This window comes from Rhinichthys klamathensis, unplaced genomic scaffold (genome assembly GCF_029890125.1).
Source record: "Rhinichthys klamathensis goyatoka isolate OS25496 unplaced genomic scaffold, OSU_Roscu_1.1 h1tg000289l_1, whole genome shotgun sequence".
Lineage (NCBI taxonomy): Eukaryota > Metazoa > Chordata > Actinopteri > Cypriniformes > Leuciscidae > Rhinichthys > Rhinichthys klamathensis.
In genome coordinates this window covers 272,998-295,267 of record NW_026606808.1, presented here as the reverse complement: position 1 = coordinate 295,267, position 22,270 = coordinate 272,998, and the positions used below count along the sequence as shown (strand labels likewise).

Below are 22,270 nucleotides of genomic sequence, written 5' to 3'. Positions count from 1 at the left end.
CGCCAGCAGGGTAGCAACCTCCGCTCTCATGATAGGGGCATTGCCACCGACCAAAGTGGAGCGGACTCCCCTGAAGCGGGGAGGAGACCGCGCGAACTGAATCGCGTAGCCGAGCCTGATCGTTCGTGCGACCCAGCGGGACAGGTTGGGAAGCTCTAGCCAGGCTCCCAGGGACTGAACCAGCGGGGTCATGCGAACCACAGACTTCCCGTCGGTGGGGCAGCGAGGCGGTATGACTGACCCAGACGTGGACGGCATAGCGGCCCGATGTGGGGGTGCAGTCATGAACCGCGCCCTGACAGAGGAGACCAGGGAAGGACGAACGTTCCACGGGGGTCTGCTCTGCCAGGGGTCTGGCGACAGAGGGGGATGAGAGTGGTGCGGTCCGGGGACGGCACGCACTGTCATCCGACTCTGGGACAGAGGAGGACGAGGGGTGCTCGGCCCGGGGGCGGCGCACCGTGTCGTCCAAGAACTCTGTGTGCTCAGGGATGAACGTGTTATTTCTTTCTTTAACCACCTTAGGGTACTGCCCACCCGTGGGTGAGCAGCGGGGAGTGGAGAACAAAAGATTCTCCCCCGGCCCTCCACCGGGGGAAGGAGTGGTCCTGCAACCACCTCCTGAGAAAAACACGTCATCCCTGAGCAGCCCGTCTCAGGAGCGCCGCTTGGCCCGGCGTTTAGCGGGGGGCGGGGCTGGAGAGGGCTGGGGCGCCTTCTTGCGACTTCCTCCGCGACCGGGCCCGGGTGGAGGCTGCTGCTTGGGCCGGGCGGGAGGGGCGGGAGTCGCAGGAGGGCGCCCTCGGCGGCGAACAGACTGAGTACTCTGCCCGGTCGGCTGGGTGGAGGCAGCAGCGGGCCGTCGGGGCAGAATATGCTTGATAGCCTCAGTCTGTTTCTGCGCAGTCGAGAACTGTTGGGCAAAGTCCTCGACTGCACCGCCGAAAAGGCCATCTTGCGATATGGGGGTGTCGAGCAGCCGGGACCGCTCGGCATCCTTCATATCGGCAAGATTGAGCCATAGATGTCTCTCCTGGACCACGGCTGTGGACATCACCAAACCCAGGGAGCGTGCGGTCACCTTCGTCGCTCGGAGAGCAAGGTCGGTGGCGGCGCGCAGCTCATTGAAGAGCCCTGGGTCTGTCCTACCCTCGTGCATGTCCCTGAGCATCTGGGCCTGGTAGACCTGCAGAATGGCCATGGCATGCAAAGAGGTGGCTGCCTGTCCCGCAGCTCTGTAGGACTTCGCCACTAACGTAGACGAGTACCTACAGGCTTTGGATGGGTGCTTTGGCTCACCACGAGACGAAGCGCTCTGAGGACACAGTTGCATCGCAACAGAGCGTTCGACCGGGGGAAGCCCAGTGTACCCACGGGCAGCGGCCTCATCGAGGGGAGGAAAGGCGGATGAAATCATCGAGCGGTCGCGGGAAGACATGGGAGTCTTCCAGGACTTCGAGATTTCATCATGCACGTCCGGGAAGAAAGGTATCGGGGCCTGACGGGGACGGGGATCCGCAGCCTGACCCAAATACCAATCATCCAGCCGCGAGCGCTCGGGGCAGGGCGGAGGGTTCCACTCTAACCCGATGCTCGCGGCGGCTCGAGACAGCATGGCCGTCATCTCTGGATCTGACTCTGGCACAACTGTAGTCACACCCGAAGGCGGCAGCTGTGATGAGTCTTCACTTCCAGCAGACTCAGACCCACCTTGTGATGCTGCAATAGACATGGCATCTTCCTCTGGAGCGCCAAAGGAAACCCGCGGGACACCCGAAGATGATCTCGCCGGAATCCCCTGAACACTCACGGGTTGCAGCATTGGAGAGGGTGCGGCTGGGCACGGACTGATAGTCGGCGCTTGGTTCCAAACCGTCACCCTCAGATCACCCTGGCCACCAGCCGAAGTACTAGCTCTATTTCTAGAGTCAGTAGATCGGGGTGTGGATGAGGGGACCCTCACTCTTGCGAGATCACCGAGTCTTGACCGTAATGCTGCGATGGTCATGTTCCCACAGAGAGAACATGAGTCATCCACGAGTGCTGCTCTAGCGTGATCAATGCCCAAACACACTATGCAGCACCCGTGCCCATCAGAGTCGTCAACCAGCCTACCGCAACCAGAAGTGCACGGGCGAGGCATCTTTAAAAAGACGTGCCACGTGCAAGCTCTTTTGTGAGAAAAAGAAACCTGATTGTGTTGAAGCGCTCGGGGAGAAACACACTCGCTGTCGAACCACAGACAGATAAGCAGGAAGTGCGCGCTCGCCGAAGATCGCCGTCACACCAACACCAGAGAATCTTGCTCGTTTGAAGAACTGACAATTTCAGGAATGGCTTGTGGAACGAAGGATTAACTTGGCTCCAAAGCGAAAACATGCCGGTTTGCTGCCAGCGTTCTCCTTATATACTCACGAGGTGAGGCGGAGTTACGCTATGCAAATTCCGCAGACCCATGGCATTTCTTTGCCATTGGCTCGTTTTGAAGTATTTGAAGTTGATTGGCTTCTAAGCGAAACCCCCATTCGTCGTCATCCGACGGAACTCGGAGTGACAACGAAAGGGAACTGTAGAGATGCAACCTGGTCATTAAAATAATTTCAAATGGGATTTTCTTTTCAGTTTTTTTTTCTTCGTTTTCTCCCCCGCCACTTTGGCGGCCCTCAGTTCAATGTTGGATTCCTAAATTGGCCCTCACCTATCAAAACTTTGAGAACCCCTGGTTTAGACCCACCATTAAAAAAACTACTAACTCAACTACAGCCATATTGTGAACAAGCTTTTGCTCTTGCCAAATGTCCATGGATGTTCTGTATATCCGTGTAGTTTAAAACAGAATTTTACTTAAATTATCCAAAAATATGGAGGGTTTTGTAATGAGTGACTCAGTAGGTGTACATAGATGTGTTTCTCCTGAATTTTAATCTTTATAATGCATGTTTTTATCCAATACTTTTAAACATTGCCTGCTTAAGTTGCGTGTATGTGTCTTTAGATGAAATTAATGAATTATCTCAGATCTCAAAAGATTTTTATTTAAAAAAAATGCTGTTCCTCAACATTTGTTCATAAAAAAAAAAAAAAAAAAAAAAAATCTTGAAAAGAGACCATTACGGTTTCGACTGTATTTTTCTTCAAATGAATGCAGCCTTTGTACCGGTACATGTAATATTTAAAAAAATATATAAAATCTCTCTGGAGCCAAACTTTTGAATAGTAGTGCATATTATGACACAAGTCTGCAAGTTGTTTTTGGGTTGTGATTTTTATTTCTATAAAAAGAAAAAGGCAAGGATATTAAATTGCTAAACATATTCCAGTTGCAAAACTGTAATGAGCGTGTTGTCTGTCATTTTTTCGAACTATATTATACATTTACATTATGCAACCAGATTATTTACAAGCAGCAAATAAAAAACAAATTGGGGCAAATTAAATAACGTTAAAATAATTGGTATGTAATGTAAAAAAAGACGAATGCTGGTCCTCATAATGTTTCCTGGATTATCTTGAGTCTTAACTTAGTAAGATACGTGCTAGTCAAATGCACTGGTTTGTCATATGCCTAAATATAAAATGTGATTTAACAACCTTAAAATCTATGGGTTACTAATTACCAATGAGTCGACACTAAGGGAGGAGTGTAGTGGAATGTTTTCAAGAGTTTCATTCTAGAAATTATGAGCTACTATTGCTCAACAATAAGAGTGTATAAATCCAGCTTTAAGGAATAGTTCACCCCAAAATGAAAATTAATTACTCACCCTTGAGTATTTTTAAACCTCCATGACTTCATTGACATGCAAATCAAAATACTCTAGAAAATGTTTCCCCCCCATCCATTCATTGAAAGTCATTGAGATCCAATGTTATTTTGCACCGCATTGAATTTTACAATGATACATTGTCAGTTGATACATTGCTGAAACAGTGAATCTCCATTTTTAAGTAAACTACTTTTTTCATCATCAGGGCTGGACTGGGGCCCGGCCCACACTTTTACCCATTAATGTTTTTCTGGGGTTACGGCCTTTAAATTGGAATAAATTAATTAATCAATGCATACACAAAGGACAGAAACAAATAATAATAAATATTTTGAATATACTGCAAATGTATTAGATATTCATATTGCATTATATTGCAGGGTGTTAATTATTGCATTAATATTTTATTTCAATAAAAGTTTATTAGAAATACACCTCTATCTGATTGGTTCTTTTAATGCCACGGCGCCAGCCAATCAGAATTACTTCCAGTGAAATGTTTATGGAAAGTTTCCATAGTTCTTGGGCAGAATCCAAAGTTTAACTGTGACAACAAGATAATAATTATTATATTATTAAGTGTAAACTATGGAAGCCTCTTTGTAATGGAAGTTTGGGCCCTCGGACTTCAGCCCCACCTGGCCCTTATGTTAATCCTGACAGTATTACAGTTTGGAGACAGCAAAATCTAATATATACAGTATATATAAACTTGTCTGACACTCACATCTTGTTCTGTCTCTTTGGCAGCAAGTATAGCAGAATGTGGTTCAGTGTGTAAAAGCTCTTGGTCATTAAATGTCTTGTTTTAAACCCCAGTCTTACATTTTATTCTCTGTTGACCTTTGAGATCTTGTTCTGCTAAAATATAAGACATTCTTATCAATGTTTAGCTTTTTATATTTACCGTAGGCCAGAGACAAACATCATCATGTAACTTTCTGTCTTTCTAAGATTCATGCTGTTTGTTATTGAATGCATCATAAATGTATATTTGTATACATTATATTGATTTCCCATAATCCTGTGCCTATATAAAAAAAAGAAAGAAAAAACGGCACCTGATGATTGAAATTAATATATAAATGTGTGTGTTTTATTAACCTTATGATTCACAGAGTTAATTCAGGAAAAATTATCAAATAATATTTGCCTTTAATTTATACTGTTTTAAAATAGGCTATTTATAAACTTTTTTTTTTGTTTATTTAGATTTGTATTTAAAGTTTATTAAAAATAGGGGGTAAAACTCAACTAAAGCTGACTTCCTGAGTTGAGTTGGACTGATTTCAGAAAATGACCAGTGAAACTCAACTCAGGAAGTCAGTTTTAGTTGAGTTTTGTCATTTCCTATTTTAAATAAACATTAAATAGAAATCTAAATAGACAAAACAAATATTTATAAATATAAGCATCTCCTTTCTTTTTTAATTTGTGTGTTAGTAAGAAAAGGGAAGGAAATGAGATCATCAGAAAGTCCACACACCTTCTAAAACAGACAGTAGAAACTACAACTCAGAGAACAACAGCAACATGTAATGTAGGTAAATCTAATCGTTCGTTGCATTTAAACATTACATTAAACGTCATTTTAAGCATGATTTTCTGAAGTGTGTTACATGATTCATGATTCTGACTGTAAAGACCCTTCAAGTGTCTCAGTCAAACTCAATGAGTGTGTCTTTTTTCTCTCTCAGGACGAGCAGCTCTGTGTGTTTCATTGAATCTGAATGTACAGAAAGTGAAGAACATGAACTCCAGACTCTTACCTCTGATCCTGCTGCTGCTGCACAATACAGGTTTGACAATTACTGTCCTATTCTCATCTGTCAGGTTTTAATGTAAATGTGGCTCTAATTATCTTTCACATGTTCCAAAAGTGATTGTTTTAACTTAACCCTGTTCTCCTCGTTTCCTGTTTACACTTGTGGTGTTTGGGGTCGATACAATTGGGGTCGATATTGTAAAAAGTGATCAGTTGACCTAACTTTAAAAAATCGAGGAAACCCGTTGCCTTAATTTTTCGTAAGTTTATTTACTTAATAATTTTAAGTAAAGTGGAATTGTCACGTTCACACTTTTCATTACGTTTTTTTTTGTTTATGTACTTAATAATTTTAAGGCAACGGGTTGACTCAATTTTTTAAGTCAGTGACCTGAACACTTTTTACAGTGTGAATAAAAAAAAAAATCCATTGTAATGATACAAATCTTTTTTTTTTTCGTTTACGTTTTGTGATGGATATTTTGTGAATATATATATATTTAAACATTATAAAATACATTAAATCAGTATATCAGGTCTTTTGAAGTGTCTTGTTATTGCACAAATGCCACACAAATTTGCAATAATGTAAAATATATTTGCAATAATGTAAAATATATTTGCAATAATGCCACATAGGTTGCCACTAAAAGACAAGACTTGATTGTAATCACATATTATTTATTTCAATAATCCAAATGTATAAAACTTTAACTTTAGAATAATAATTTTTTTAAAGTAGCTAAATAAAACCAGAAAAAACCCCAGCAATAAGCAGATATGAATACTGAGGGAATAATCATGTTAAATGGACTCAATGTGGGATACAATGGGAGTGATACCAGGCCTCCGTTTATGTGTGGACATTTTCAGATTGATGCTGGATTTAATTATTATTATTTATTTTTTTGAGGGGGGACAAATGAAAAAAATATATATTTTTCACTTTTCCCATCCATTTTCAAAGAGTGAGTGACTGTTTTTCTTTTTCTTTTGTTTGGACACACCTTTAGAACAACTGAATCAAGCCCAGATATTGTGACTGTGTGTATATATAGATCATGTAGAAAAGGTGACAACATTTTATGCAACCGAGATGAAGGAAACCATGTTTATAAACTAAAGAAAAGTCCATTGGAGTCATATTGACTCCAAACACCACATGAGGGTTAATGTCCAGTGAGTCTAAATGTTGCTATAGTTTAAATTTCCTCACTGTGCGGTGTCAGTGTATTTTAAAAAGACTTTTGATAATATTTAAAATTGACCTAAATTGATTATCATGGTGGTGTGTGTGTGTGTGTGTGAGCAGCAGATTGGTGAATCTGGATTGTAACAATTGAGGATCTCTCCTCTGTCTGTATGTAAACTTCATCTCAGTAATGAAATGTTTTCTTGTTCAGGGTTTGTAACATTGGACCGCTTCTCTGTGTCCTGTAGTCAAGAGAATATTTGTGCTTTGAAGGAGTTTCAGGAGACACTGACGTGTTATTTCTCCAACATCAACATCAAAACTGTGTTCTGGGTCAGCCAGAAACAAAGTTCAAACTGGAGAAATAATGATGAACCTGAAGATTTGACTTTAGACTCGGACTACTCAGGACGGGTGAAGCAGGAGGTCTTAAAAGACCGTTCAAAACTCACAATATCAGACCTGAGAGAGAGAGACTCTGGAGAATATCAGCTCATGTTCATCATGAAGGATGGAGCTAAACATCTCAGCTCAGTCGCCATCAATCTAACAGTCACAGGTGAAACTGAGTCTAGATTCTGGTCACTTCAGCTGCTTTCTTTTGTCATGTGATGAAGTATTTCTTATTTTTGTACTTTAATTCAGTCCTGCAGGTGAAAATGAATCCTACAGACCGGAGAGATCAGAGTATAAAACTGACCTGTGATTCTTCCTGCACCTCTAGAGCTGGGTTATATTACTGGATGAAGGATGGAACGTATTTAAGATATACATGGTCTAACAACATACTTGTGTCACCCAGCAGCACAGAGGCTGGCAGATATTCCTGTGCTCTTGATATAAACTTAAAACATCGCTCCTCTTCTGTGTGTGAGTGTCAAATAATACACACAATGCGGTACTGTTTGTTCATCCATGTGTATATTTAAACATGTTTTAAAGTAAGTGTGAGTTTTACATGTTAATCTGTGACTCTTTCAGGTATTTCTAAGAGTGGCTGCTGGGATGTGTCTTACTCCTCTAGAAGAGTCTGTGCTTTGATGGGCTCAACAGTAGATATTTCCAGCACATACTCACATCCCTCTGGTTATACTGTAAATAAAACATTCTGGCATTACGTTCAGCCTGGTGACTTCAGTGATCTGCGTGAGGAGCTTCAGTTTGCTGGTCGTGTGGAGTATGAGGGAAACACACTGAGAATCAAAGAGCTCAAGATGAACGACTCTGGAGAATATAAATTCAGGATCATCACTGACACAGCAGAAGGAAAATACTCTGGATCACCTGGAGTCATGCTTAATGTCACTGGTAACTGATCATGATGGATTTGATAACATTGTAATGAGAAGATTCACAGAAAATTTACTGCCATCAAGAATTTTAGAAAGTTTTTGTTTTCCATGTCAGTCCAAATCAATGTTGGTGTTATGAACTGCTCCGAGACTTGAAGGTGAAGATCCAAATGCAGCTTTATTCAAGAATAGTCGTACAGGCAGGGTCAAGAATCAGCAGACAGGGCAATGGAGAATACACAGAGAGAATCCAAGAAACAGGCAGAGGTCAGGGCAGGCAGCAATAATCAAAATCCAAGAACAATCCAAAGTCAAAAACAGAAAACAAACACGGTAAAACGTTTAGAAATGCAGACACACAGTACAACAAGACACTGGGGATGAGTGAATGAATGTGGTATAAATAGACTGAGACTAGCAGGATGACAAGACACAGGTGAATACAATCAGTGACAATGAGGTACAGGTGAATGAGATCAGTGATGATGAGTCCAGGCAGTGAGTATGGGAAATGTAGTTTGTGAGGAAGTGATCATAGTCTATTGTGGAGCGCCCTCTGGTGGCTCTCGAGGGCACTCCAGCTGGTGATCGTTACAGTTGGGCCCAACTTGAAGTACTTTAACTCTGTTTTTCAGAAATGACAGTGATAAGCAGCCCAAACATTATATCAGAGGAACAGGGAGTGATATTAAGCTGTTCAACTAAATGTACTCTGAACAACAATCATACTTACTTCTGGTTCAAGAACGGACGGCTGGTAACGGATGGATTCACTAAAGCCAACAAGCTGTACCTGGACTCAGTCAGCAATGAAGATCTTCAAGAGTATTCCTGTGCTGTAGAAGGTGACACTTCTCTCATGATACATGTGCTTTAGTTTGAAATGATTGTTTCTCTGATGGTCATGATTCACTTCTTTGTGTTGTGAATATCCAGTGGACAGCACAGCGTTCAGCCATTATACAGTCATTCTGCTGGTGTTTGTACCTCAGTTTCTCATTATAGCGGCTCTGTGGATGTGGTGAGTAAAACTTAGTGAAATTCACAATTGCATGATGTACAGTGAATATAATGAAATTAATTCAGATTATAAGATTGTGAATTATGATAACAGCTTTTTCATCAGAATGCATCTAATCTCAAAGCCAAACTGAAGACAAAAGTGAAGGTGAGAAATTATTTATATAAAGAATCTGTTATAAGACATGCGACGATAAACATTGTAAATGTATTTAATGTCTTTCTATTTGTCTGTCTCAGAATCTCATGTTCCACATCTGTTCATCTGTCCATCAGAGCTGGTGGAGTGATGTCATTGTGTTGTTCCATTGTGAGGTCATCACCTAGCAACAGTCAGAACTGTCAGCAGCAACATCAGTGATGTCATATCCAGTGACTTATCATTGACTGCGCAGTCTTCATAATCAAATAAAACGATAGTACAGGTTTTAGTCATCCATTTTTTTTCCTCCTTTTGCTAAATGTAAGATGTGCCTTCAATAAATGTAAAAAAAATAAAATAATAATCTATAAAGGTTGTATTTATTTATTGATACTTCCTAATGATGGGCGTTTGTGTTCTCTTTATCTTATGATTTCTTTATTCTTGTATTAGTGTGCACTTTCATTTTATATTTCAATAGAAGAGCTGTAACCAGTAATGATGCCTGTTACTGTGGGAAATAATTTAACAAGTTGTCAAAAGCTGGTGATGGGGATTAAGAACAATGCAGCTTATAGACGACATTGCCTCCATGATCAACTTTGCTTAAATGTGAAGACATCGCCGCCTTCTGGTCGAGTTAAATTGGCCTATAAAGTCATAGGTTAATGAGCCATTTTGAATGTTTCCATAAACTGCGTTACCTCTGCAGGGCTTTAGTGCATTGAAACATTTATACGTATAAATATGCTACCATGTTCTTAGAGTATCTTAGCAGTTTGGAGACACCAACATCTAGTGAACTGCTTTTATGTGCTACAGATGTTTAAGTTCTTCAGAACTTGTCTGTCTTTCTCATCTTGGTCTGTCTCTTTAGCAGCTGGTCGAGCTGAAAGTAGCACAGTGTGTAAAGCTCTTGTACTCTGAAGGTTTTGTGTTGAAACCTTACTTGTAGAGTCTTAAAATGGCACCCCTGTTGATTTCTGAGTCTTTGCATTGTGCCAGAAATATGTAGCTATTCTTAGCATCATGTAACAACAGCCCGTCTTCCCTTAACCCTGTGCCTTCAGTAGAGTTCAGTAGAGTATTTCAGTAAAGTGTCTTCTGCTGCAGTTAAAGAAACTTTTTCTCTTAACTTGATCCCATATTTCCAGTTTATGGGAGACAAATCAACACACAGCCTTCCTGATCCCTTCTGTGCCTTATTTTGACTAAAGATGACAACTGACTTCATTTATCAAAAATATATTTTAGAAAAGAGGAAGGAAATAACATCAGCAGTGTCAAAATGTCTTTGAAAGAGAGAGTAGAAATGACACCCTTTGGCAGGGTTTACTTTCCTGCATAGTTTAGCTCCAACCCTTATCAAACACACTTGAACAAGATAATCAATCTTCAGGATTGCTACATACGTTCACACCATGTCATAATTACTGTAATAAGAGATTCCAACTTGTGAAAAACATCACGTCATCGTAGAACTCGTAATTACAACTTGATAACTCTGAACGCTTCGATTTGTATATGTGACCACTGCAGATTAATTTAAACTTTGACAGTGTTGTCATAGAAACGCATAATTCCGAGTCTGAGGACATGAACAGCTCTGAGTAGAACGTCACGTGTTCTCATCTCGAAATGATGTTAATTATGACATGGTGTGAAGAACGCAGCATAAGTTACAGGCAGGAGAGTTTATAAGGGTTGGAGCTAAACTCTGCAGGAAAGTGGACTTCCAGCAGCCATCGTCCACAAACCCACAAGTGCACATGCAGTGTGTTATTTGGGACAAGGCCATAGCAGCGCTCACTATAGAGTCAGAAGGATTTTGATTGGCTGCCAGTGTTTTCTATATTCATCAGATGGGAAAAAGTGATCACATCTATATTTTCTCCATGTAATTGTGGTTATAGTTGTGGTGTTATAGTTGTTGAAATTTTACTCAAACAATGTAGCTGTCACAGTCACCACCACCTAGTTGTCTTCGTCACTGTCATTTTCATCGCCTCTGTCACTGTCATGTGCTAGTCCCCGGGTGCTTCCTCGATCCTCCGTCCTCCATCCTATTAGTGATGGCCGGTTCGTGAACGAATCGTTCTTTTGAACCGGTTCTTTTTAGTGAACCGGTCGAACCAGTACACTAAATCGGACTGAATCGTTCGAAACAGTTCGCGCCTTGCGTCAGTGCTGATACACAAGTAACTAAAGTTACTCACTTTAGTCATGCCTGACAGTCCCTCTGACTCGAAATAAACCAATATCCCGGAGTATATTTCACTCCAGTAAATCCAACAGTTTGAAACGTGTTGTTTTTGAGAGAAGTGATGAGCACGAGCAGCTGATACTGCGCATGCGCGTACTACCGAACGCACATGTACAGCGGTTCCCTTTCGAGAGGTTCCTCTTATTGCGTAAGTAGCTTACGCTATGGGAAAACTCCTTTTCTCGAGAAATATTGAAGTCTTTATGTAAAACGCATTGCAGCTGCACAGCATACAGCAATGAGCGAGGCAGCTCGGTCATTGGCTGTTCAGCGGCAACTGCACGAACCTATGACGGGGCGACTCTGAACCCGCTTCCAATGAGCGTGCTTCGCGCCCACGCGCGTCAGAGCCCGCCAAGATGGGCGTGGCCAAGGGCTATATATTGGGCGCCCCGTCGTCTGAGTTCTTCAGATTTAATCTCCTTCAGCAAAGAACCTTCTCTTCGCTGGATCCTCCGGATTTGTTGGAGTCTTTTCGCCGCCGCCGTCGACAAGCCTACAGCAGGACTGCTTCGAGGACGCCGGCGCCTTCAGCCGCCTTCGATCGCCCTTCTGCTAAGCCATCCGGCGCGCATCATCTAATATCCTTTCAAAAGCTTTCAGTGTTGGCCCCTTGCGACACTTTCTAAAATAGCAAATTTAACAAGGCGTTGTTTCAAATGCCTTCCTGCGCCTCGTGTCGAGGCCCTCTTCAGGACGGGGATCGTCACATCATTTGCGCCCGCTGCCTGGGACCGGACCACGCAGAGGCTGCCCTTACTCGAGGCGGATGTCCCGAGTGTGACGCCCTGGGCCTCACCGAGCTGCGCGCTCGCTTCGCCGTTTTCACCGCGAAAGAGCCCACCTCTTCTGTGCTGCCATCTCCTCTAGTCGAGCCGCGCAAGAAAAAGCGCCGCTCACAGAGGCCGCCGGAGTGCAGTGCAGTGATGTCACGCCGGGCCAATCCCCGCGTGCTTCACCACCACCCGAAGACTCCCCGCCGCCAGTCCAGTTCACACAGGCGGACCAGCACCCCTCCAGCGGAGCGATGGGGCTAGTCTCGTTTGGCGCGTCAGGGGATGACGATGACAAGGATGACAGTTTTTCCGGTGACGCTGCATCCGACGACTGGCCGGGTTCGTCGTTCGACCCCGCGCCATCGACATTAGCGGGCACGAGCGCGGGCTCCATCATGGACTCGGAGATCGTCCGTATCCTGTCTAAGGCCGTGGAAGACCTCGGGCTCGATTGGTCTTCCCCGGAAGAACCCGCCCGCAGCCGACTGGACGAGTGGTTCCTGCAGGGGCGCCGACAGGCCCCTCGGCAAAGGCCCTCCCCCTTCTTCCCGGAAGTTCACGACGAACTCACGAAGTCGTGGAAAGCCCCGCACTCCGCTCGCCTGAAGCCTTCTTTTTCTTTGTCGCTCTCCTCTGTGGACGGCGCGAAAGAAAGAGGCTATGAGGGGACTCCGCCCCTCGAGGAGGCTGTGGCCAATCATCTGTGTCCACCCTCCAACGCTGGATGGAAAGCTAAAGCTTCTCATCCCTCGAAGCCTTGCCGGTCTACGTCAGCTCTCGCTGGTCGCGCATACGCCGCCGCCGGCCAAGCTGCATCAGCGCTTCACTCTATGGCTGTCCTCCAGGTGTTTCAAGCTAAACTTCTCCGCAGTATGGACGAGTCTGGACCCGATCCTGAGGCATTTAAGGACCTACGCAGCGCCACTGACGTAGCGCTGCGAGCTACAAAAGCCACCGCCCAATCCATCGGCCGTGCTATGGCTAACCTGACTGTCCTTGAGCGCCATCTGTGGCTGACGCTAACAGAGATGAAGGATGCAGATAAGGCGCCATTTCTCGACGCGCCTATCTCACAAAGCGGCCTGTTTGGACCAGCGGTGAAGGAGTTCGCCGAGCGCTTCACCGAAGCCCGTAAGGACTCGCAGGCTATGCGTCATTTCCTGCCCAAGCGATCTAGCTCATCGCAGAGCCGCCAAAGGCCGCCTCAGCAGCAGCGAGCTAAGACGGCGCCTCCCGTCTCTCAGCCCAGACCTGAAACGGATTTTCGACGCCGCTCGCGCTCTGCCAACAGGAAGCAACCGCCCGAGCGACGGGGACCTCGGTCCAAGATTGTGCTGAACCCAGAGCCTCGTAAGTCCTCCTAGCTACAGGGAGAAAAAGGGGGAGCGCGTGTCTCGCAAGAGCCGGACCGTTCTCTCCAAAACGTTTAAAGCATTACCCCAGTCCCCTTACAGGCGGCTGGAAATGTCTATACAGCAGCCAATGTGCCAGCCACACAGCTCGCCCACCTGCAAACAAACGCCGTTTTTAGGGCGACACACAGAAATCACATAAAGAGCAATTTTCTGCCTGTGTCATTAAAGGGTCACGTGTCCACACCAAAGTGTGCATTCCCACATATCAAAACTGTCAACGCAGTGCCAAATGTTTTCCCAGTTCAAGCTGGACGCCCCATAAAAGTAGATTGTGTGCCAACTGTCACGTATGCACCACTACACATAAGCACTGTTCCCACAGTTATAAACACTTCCCCAGTAAAAGCGGGAAGTTTTATAAGAGTGGCGCGTGTGCCCGCTGTTATGCACGCACCCCAACTCACAAACACTGTTTATATGACCAAAAACCTCCCGCCACGAGCGGGAAGTTTTATGAAAGTGGCGCGCGTGCCTACCACAGTTCATGCACCCCCACCCATAAGCACTGCCCATACAGTGTTAAACATTTCCCCATCTCACTCTGTGAGTATTACGGCGAGCGTGCCTGTAATCTCACACGCACCCCTGCACTCGGCATTCAACAAAGCTGTTCAGCGCGCGCCCGCGCCGCTGAGAGCTGTAAGCTCGACATTAGCACAGAGCGATTCGCTGGCGGGAGCCATACGTCACTGCGACACGCCCCCAGCCAGCATTCAGCCCATATCTGTGCGAGCGAAAGCTTGGGAAAATGTCCCCGACATGCCGAAATGGGTTTTGAACATAATAAAACACGGTTACTCGCTTCAATTCGCTCGCAGACCGCCCCGCTTCACAGCAGTGGTCGAGACGAAAGTGAGAAAAGATGTTTCACATGTTCTACGCACCGAGATGCTCAAACTGATAAAGAAAGGCGCTATAGAGACAGTCCCTCCCTCTATGAGCGAGGCAGGTTTTAACAGCCGCTATTTTCTCGTCCCGAAAAAGGATGGCGGTCTCTGCCCCATTCTAGATCTCAGACATCTGAACAAAGCTTTAATGATTCGCTCGTTCAGAATGTTAACAACCAAACATATCCTCGCGCAAGTTCGCCCAGGGGATTGGTTTCTATCAGTAGATCTGAAAGACGCTTACTTTCACATTCCGATAGCGCCTCATCACAGGCCTTTTCTGAGATTCGCTTTCGAGGGACAGTCATACCAGTACACAGTACTACCATTCGGCCTGTCACTGGCACCCCGTACATTTACGAAATGTATAGATGCAGCACTTTCCCCCCTGAGACAGCGGGGAGTGCGAATACTAAATTATCTCGACGATTGGCTAATCCTAGCACAATCAGAGAGCCAGTTAGTGACACACAGGTCTTGGATTATCAGTCATCTCCACCCCCTGACGATTCAGTGGTTATGGCAAACCTTTGGCAGAGCAGAGGTCGACCTCTTTGCCTCCAAGGAAAATGCGCACTGCCCTCTCTTCTTTTCAAAGAGCACAGACGCGCTCGCCCAAGTCTGGCCGAGCCGCCCGCTGTATGCCTTCCCTCCGGTCGCGATGCTACCTCAGGTCATCGGCCGGATCAGGGAGGAGAAATGTGCAGTGCTCCTGGTAGCCCCACTCTGGAAGAACCAGACGTGGTTTCCAGAACTGATGCAGATGATGCAATCTGCCCCATGGCCGATTCCACTGAGGCTAGACCTCCTCAGGCAGGCCAACGGGATGATCCTCCATCCCCGCCCCGATCTGTGGGCCCTCCATGCGTGGCCCCTCAACGGGTTCCCGGGAACCTCCCCAGTGGAGTGTTAAGAACCATCACTGAGGCGCGAGCGCCCTCTACGAGGCGCTTATATGCCCAGAAATGGAAGGTGTTCAGTGACTGGTGTAAATCCAGGAACCTGAACCCTGAGACATGCGAAATACCGAGTGTGCTCGTTTTCTTACAAGAGCTGTTGGAGGCAGGCCGCACCCCCTCCACGCTCAAAGTATATGTGGCTGCCATAGCGGCATCGCACGACCCTGTGGAAGGACGCACACTAGGGAAAAACTACCTAGTCGTTCCTAGTCCCCATTGGGCCGTTCCACGTTGTCCTTTATAAAGCCCGCCTTCGGCTGGCTCGTTGGATAATTACTTTGCTTAAAGGCTCAGGCATCTGCCTTCGGCTTAATAGAGCGAAGTCAGCACGCACGGTGTTTTACATGGCGTTCCCATAGCGTAAGCTACTTACGCAATAAGAGGAACCTCTCGAAAGGGAACGACTCGGTTACTAACGTAACCTCGGTTCCCTGAGAAGAGGGAACGAGTATTGCGTAAGCTGCCGTGCTTGTGCTTGGTCAGTTCGCTTCAGTCGATTGAACCTAAAGAACTCAGACGACGGGGCGCCCAATATATAGCCCTTGGCCACGCCCATCTTGGCGGGCTCTGACGCGCGTGGGCACGAAGCACGCTCATTGGAAGCGGGTTCAGAGTCGCCCCGTCATAGGTTCGTGCAGTTGCCGCAGCACAGCCAATGACCGAGCTGCCTCGCTCATTGCTGTATGCTGTGCAGCTGCAATGCGTTTTACATAAAGACTTCAATATTTCTCGAGAAAAGGAGTTTTCCCATAGCGTAAGCTACTTACGCAATACTCGTTCCCTCTTCTCAGGGAACCGAGGTTACGTTAGTAACCGAGTCGTTATCGGATCACCAGTACAGAACCGAGAACTGTTTCTTTCGGACACGTTCGACATAATGAGAACAACTGATCGATGAGCTGAGCATGCATGCAATTTTTTCTGAGGGACGAAATGTACCTTTCTTAAGTATTTATTTAGTTGAACATCAGTATAGTGTAATAAAAAAAAAACATGTTGGAAACATGTTTAACATGTTTATCACATAATTACTGTATTATCACTGTATTATTTTAAAGTTTGGAAACACAATGAATGGATTGTAAAACTGTCAGACTAAACATTTATTAAAATAATATTTTCAGGAACAGCTCATTTAATTTCTAAGTAAGTTGATATAAATAGTTGATGTAAACTCTTGCCAAAGTTTTAATGGTGCACACTGCACAGTACTGCTTAGTAAATGTTTATAATGTGTTAAAACATAACGTATTAAACATATTGGAGAAGAAAGACATGCATCGATTTTTTTTAGTTTTGTCGACTGTATATTCAGGTTTCAGCAGTTCTCAGCTCAGCACACAGGCCTATGCTACGGTTCTCGAGTCAAGAACTGGTTGTTGCAGACAGTTCTTGAATCACCAGTACAGAACCGAGAACTGTTTCTTTCGGACACGTTCGATACGGAGAACCGATGAGCTGGAGATTCAAGGAATTCAATTCCTTAAGGCCTCTCCTCAGGAGGTTAGACCCTTTTTTTCAACAATATTTTTTGTATATGTATTGTATTATGGTCTTATAAAATAATTTTGAGTTACAATTTGCAAATAATTTTACTTTTTTTAAGGGATTTCAATTTTTTTTAAATATTTAAAATTCTTAAATATAACGTTAACGTTAGAATATAATGCTCGCATGAGCAATCGTCGATTAAAATAGTGTATAGACGCTTATACAACAAAGTTATGAAGATTAATATGATTATTTCACCAACTTGTTAAAATGTATGCGTTTTATATTAGAAATGACTCCTCCTTAACTGTCCGAAACACAGTGAGTAGAAATTTTCAGCCGTCCGGAACACCGTGAGTCCTCATGGTAATTCGGACACTGCGTCTCCCGTCATTTTTTTTTAAGATTTCTCCAAAATAATTTGTCCAAAATGTGTCAATCAAACTTTGGAACGTGTGGAAGGCATGTCCCCAGAGACAGACGAGCCAATCAGGTTTATCTTTCCACGGATTGATATCTTACGGGACGTTTTACTGTGCAAAGTGTCCGGAATACAGTGAGTCTACGTTAGCAATATTGTTGTCCGGGTGGAAATCGGGAGAAATTCGGGAGAAAGGTCGGTCCGGGAGATTATTCCTTTATTCCTCTGTGTATTTAAGTTACTCTCATGCTACGGTGGCCGAGAGAGCTCAACGCGATGCAACTGAAGCAAACGCATGCAAATAGAAAAAAACGTGTGCAAAAAGAAAAAAAACCCACCTGCAAATTAAAAAAAAAACATCATCATCAGTTTCACAACACATGTGTGCTCCAAATACAGAAACGCGCTGCAAAAGTTCACAACACAACCAAATACAGAAACGCATTGCAAATAACACAGACCACAACGGAGAATGTTTCAGGGGAACCAAATAAGTGACGAACCCGGCTGGGACGTGCTTACTGCTCGTGAGCTTCCCATGCCCTACTCCCCTCGAAGGGCAGACGGCAGAGCCCTTAAAGTGGGACTTTGGAGTGAGCAGGGCTCTAGTGTGCCATTATAGCCGTGTGGATCGCACTTGATGAAGGAGCAACGAAAGACAATGTAATTCTTCATTATTTTCACCTGGGATGTTCCCATGACAACGCAGCACGGCGTCCATCAGCTGAAGAGCTGGGGCATGTTTAAGATCACAATGGTGCGCAACGTTTTGCTACGGTTTCCGGGTTGAACGTCATGTTTCCTGGAAACGGCGTGCACCGATGTGCAACGGGGTTTGAGATGCGTTTTCTCTTGTTTGGTGGGCGTGTCAGAACTGCAGTCCAATCAGCAGCAACATGTATATAAAGCACACGGTATTAAAGAGTACTCGCACAATGGAAGTAATTTACAAATGTGTTCGATACGCAACAACTGAGGATATTAGAAGACATGTTTGTCGTAAGTATTATTGTAAAAATATAGTATATCAACATAATGATGTAGTTGTTTATATTTTTAGCTTCATTGCAAGTGTGTGACATTTGGTATAGAAATAAACAATGCATGTAAAGTGCTTTTCCTAAAAATGAGAAAGAAAATACCGGGTATTAATAAAACATTATGAACAACAAGAATGTGAGGCTAAATAGATGTGTTTTAGTCTTTATTAGGTAAGATGTGCTTCCATTTCAGTTTCCACAAATCCCTTCACTCGATTGGGATGTTCTCTTGTGTTCTGGGCGGCAAGTGCAGTAACTGTAACATCGGGCATATTTTGTAGTATTAAACATATTTATACCGACTTCATCAGGCTCCGAAAATTCTTCACAAAGAACACAAAAAGCCTTCTCAGCTGCCGTAGTTGCAACTCTTGCGTCATCATCAGTGCGTTCAACGCATCACCGTTTCTGTTTAAAAAACGTTCTGCAACGTTTTGTCGGCGCTGAACGCACCCCTGGTCTTACGACAGAAATATAATGCTGTTAACATAACGGTTGCAAATACATTTTTATTTTTACTTTACAAAAAAGCTTTTAAAATATGCGTGTGTCTCAACTTTGGACCCTATTACCTAACATTTCTTATGAAACTTTTCTTTATGAAAATTTAAACATAACGAAACAATTTGTACAGTGTAACTGATGTATAGATAAATATCTTTCCTTCATGTTCTTCTTCTCTATCTTTTTTATTTATTTATTTTAGTTTTCAGATCATTGTTCTTTTCTCTTTTGTATTCTGATGACATTGAACATATTGTTAATACATTTTGTATATTGTATACAAGGTGTATGTAATAAAAATGTAATCTCTGTATGTTTTGCAAAAATAAATAAATACATAAAGTAGAATTTTAAGCTGTAAGCACCAGCACGCATAGATTTATGGATATCTATGTCAGCACGTCCCAGCCGGGTCCGTCACTTCTTTGGTTCCCCTGGAAACATTTCCGTTGTGGTCTGTGTTATTTGCAGCGCGTTTCTGTATTTGGGTGGTGTTGTGAGTATTTGGAGCACACGTGTGTTGTGAAACTGATGAAGATGTTTTCTTAATTTGCATGTGTTTTTTCTATTTGCATGTGTTTTCTTCAGTTCCAGCGCGTTGAGCTCTCTCGGCCACCGTACATGTCAGTGTTCAGTGTCGGTTATTGTTTGTCTTATACACACTGTTTCGCATGTTGGTAGTGATGGTGAAATGAAGCTTTGTGAAGCATTGAGGCTTTCTCCTCAAGTGTATCGTAAATTGGTTCATTACTCAAAAGGTGGAAAAGCTACCTTTCCCAATTGTTTTATTTATTGTTTTACATTATAAATCACTTTGTGCTATGAAAACCACAAAGCAATAAAATCATCAGTGTTAGTGTTGATGTTTACACAATGTATGAACAAATGAGAGATCAATTAATTTATGAAAGAATTAATACATAGGACAAATTAACTCTGCTTTGTTTAACAAATGCAGCCTTAAAACTTTAGCCGTAGTCCTAAACCTATGTGTTCATAGGCAAGGCTCATATAGGCATACTGTATATCAGGCCCGCCCACAGAAATGACTGGGCCCCTGAAAAGGTCCAGTGAATGGGCCCTCCCCAAATCTGCAATAGGCTACTCATATCATGCGTGTGCTCTCTCTCTCTCTCTCTCTCTCTCTCTCCTACATTAACACATACATTTAACTGAGAGAGACTTACTCAGTGATGGGGGGTGTGTGTGTGTAGTTACACACACACACACACACACACACACACCCAGGGCTCTCAAGTGTCACGCATTGAGCATGACAGTCACTAATTTCGGTCTTTTGTCACGCACTCCCGCCACACATTGTATTTCTCACGCGGAAAAACGTTTTATAATATATGTAATATGCCGCAGCGTCCAAAATGTCTCTGGCCGTGCTGCTCTCACTTTGGACCCGACAGGAATCAAGCGCGTCTCCCCTGTATTGTTAGTCGAGCTACACAAAAGACAATCAGAAAATAGCACTATTGTATCTGGGTACGATTTAACGCAACAACCAATGAAAAAAAAGAAAGAAAATTGTCATAAAACAACCCCATTCCCGCGACCTGTCCAACATCTAATGGTGTGTTCACACCGAACGCGAATAGAGCGTCAAATACGCGTCTATCGCGTCTAGTTAGACGCTTGAACATTCGCTCGAGTTCAAATTTTTCAACTTGCGCGGAAGACATTCGCGGCAACGCGTCGCCCAATTCGCGTCATTCGCAACGCCCGGCGCGAATGATGCGTCTTTTCGCGTCTTTGCATTGACTTTGTATGTAATCTACTCGCGCAAATAATTAAATTCCAATCGATGTGAACACACCGTAAGGCAGCAAATTCCATCCTATCTTCGATATGTTGTAGTAGTTTTAGCCGGACAGTGCACATGACAACTGCTGCTGTAAATGACATGAAATATTCTCTCAGTCCTCGCGCATCTGATAAAGCCTCATTAGATAATTTACAGGACGATTTTAGGCAATCGATTGCTATCACACTGGGGAGGTGGTGAGCAATATAGGTCTTAATTTTTCTTTTACTGTCTATGGTCTTACCGTGTCAATTCGCGCACTCCATCGTGTGTCACTCACTTGCGCTGCTGACCGCGAACTGGCGCGAAGCACTGGCGTTTTGACTTTGCGTTACGTACAACAAAAAATAGCCTACACAGACCATTTTCAGGAGAGGGGTGTTTCATTATGGCACAGGCTACTTTTTACTCAAGCAACATTAAATAAAATGCATTTTTTTTCTCACTTTCAACAATAAATGGTGCTATTTTGGTTAAAAATAAAATATGATAACATTTGCTTATATTTAGGATGAACATAATTATTGCTGGACTGCATGGACTAGCGGCTGGGCCCCAGAAAACGTTCCCCTTTATCCCCCCTTATGGACGGCCCTGCTGTATATAATCAAAATAAAAGAAAGCTATTGTGAAATGGTGAAAGGCTGGGTAGTGAAAGTGCTTGTGAACTGGGGAGTTGTGTAATTGAAGAAATTAAAGATTTTTTATTAAGGAACAGGACTTTTATTAAGTTCAACAGTGTGAGGGCTACGTCTATTTCTTTTTTTATTTACTACTTCTCCTACCTTTGAGAATATTCTCTCACATGGGACTTGATACAACCTGAAAATGCTGCCAGACTTCCGAACGGCCTCTTTTCACTACCGAAGCGCATGACACTCGAAACCTGCGCAAGAGGCTTGCGCTATTTTTGAATCAGAATATGAAGCAGTCACGTGGTTGTGTGTGGAAACCATAGACTGTAAAAAAAGATGGTATTTTGGGTGGTTGCTAGAGCATTGCTAAGTGGGTGTTGCTAGGGTATTCTGGTTGGTTGTTAGGGCGTTGATAGGTTGCTAGGGCGTTGCTAGGTGGCTGCTAGGGTATTCTGGCTTGCTTTAAACAATTTAACCAGTCATATGGATAGAGTGTGTGTGACATGTTAGTCATGATGATTCTATTTTGATGTGTCTGGCTTTATCCTATAAAGCTTGTTGTATTTTTCTTTTGGGTTGAAATTCTGAGAACTGCTCTCCCGGCCGTAATAAAGAGCATTTAAAGGACAATTACTCAAGTCTGTCTGTCATCTAAGCTGTGCAAGCAAGTAAATTAGAATTACAGATTAGACTCGGCTGTAGTCGACTGAAGACTCGCTGGAGTGTAAACTTAGCTAACGTCAATGTATAGGCACGCTAGAGTATAAGTACCTATAGGTACATAGTTAGGTTTAGGGAAAAAATCTACAACATACCCAATAACGGTAACAATCAATGTATAGTTTTTGATTATGATTGAAACAACAAACAATTCAAGTAAACCTATAA

General features: G+C 43.7%; 1 protein-coding gene and 1 long non-coding RNA gene across 2 annotated transcripts in view; both read left to right on the top strand.

Annotated features, from left to right (window-relative positions):
- Positions 1-22,270, top strand: part of LOC130103471 (uncharacterized) — a 45,637-nt gene that overhangs the window by 14,297 nt on the left and 9,070 nt on the right. Inside the window, exon 6 of the mRNA XM_056269725.1 lies at positions 5,465-5,566. Coding sequence (XP_056125700.1) covers positions 5,465-5,566 — 102 coding nt within the window. The remainder of the gene's footprint in view (positions 1-5,464; positions 5,567-22,270) is intronic.
- On the top strand, positions 8,672-9,520 carry LOC130103501 (uncharacterized). The gene is made up of 3 exons (XR_008809361.1): positions 8,672-9,037; positions 9,131-9,184; positions 9,277-9,520. It is a non-coding gene; the product is annotated as an uncharacterized LOC130103501 (long non-coding RNA).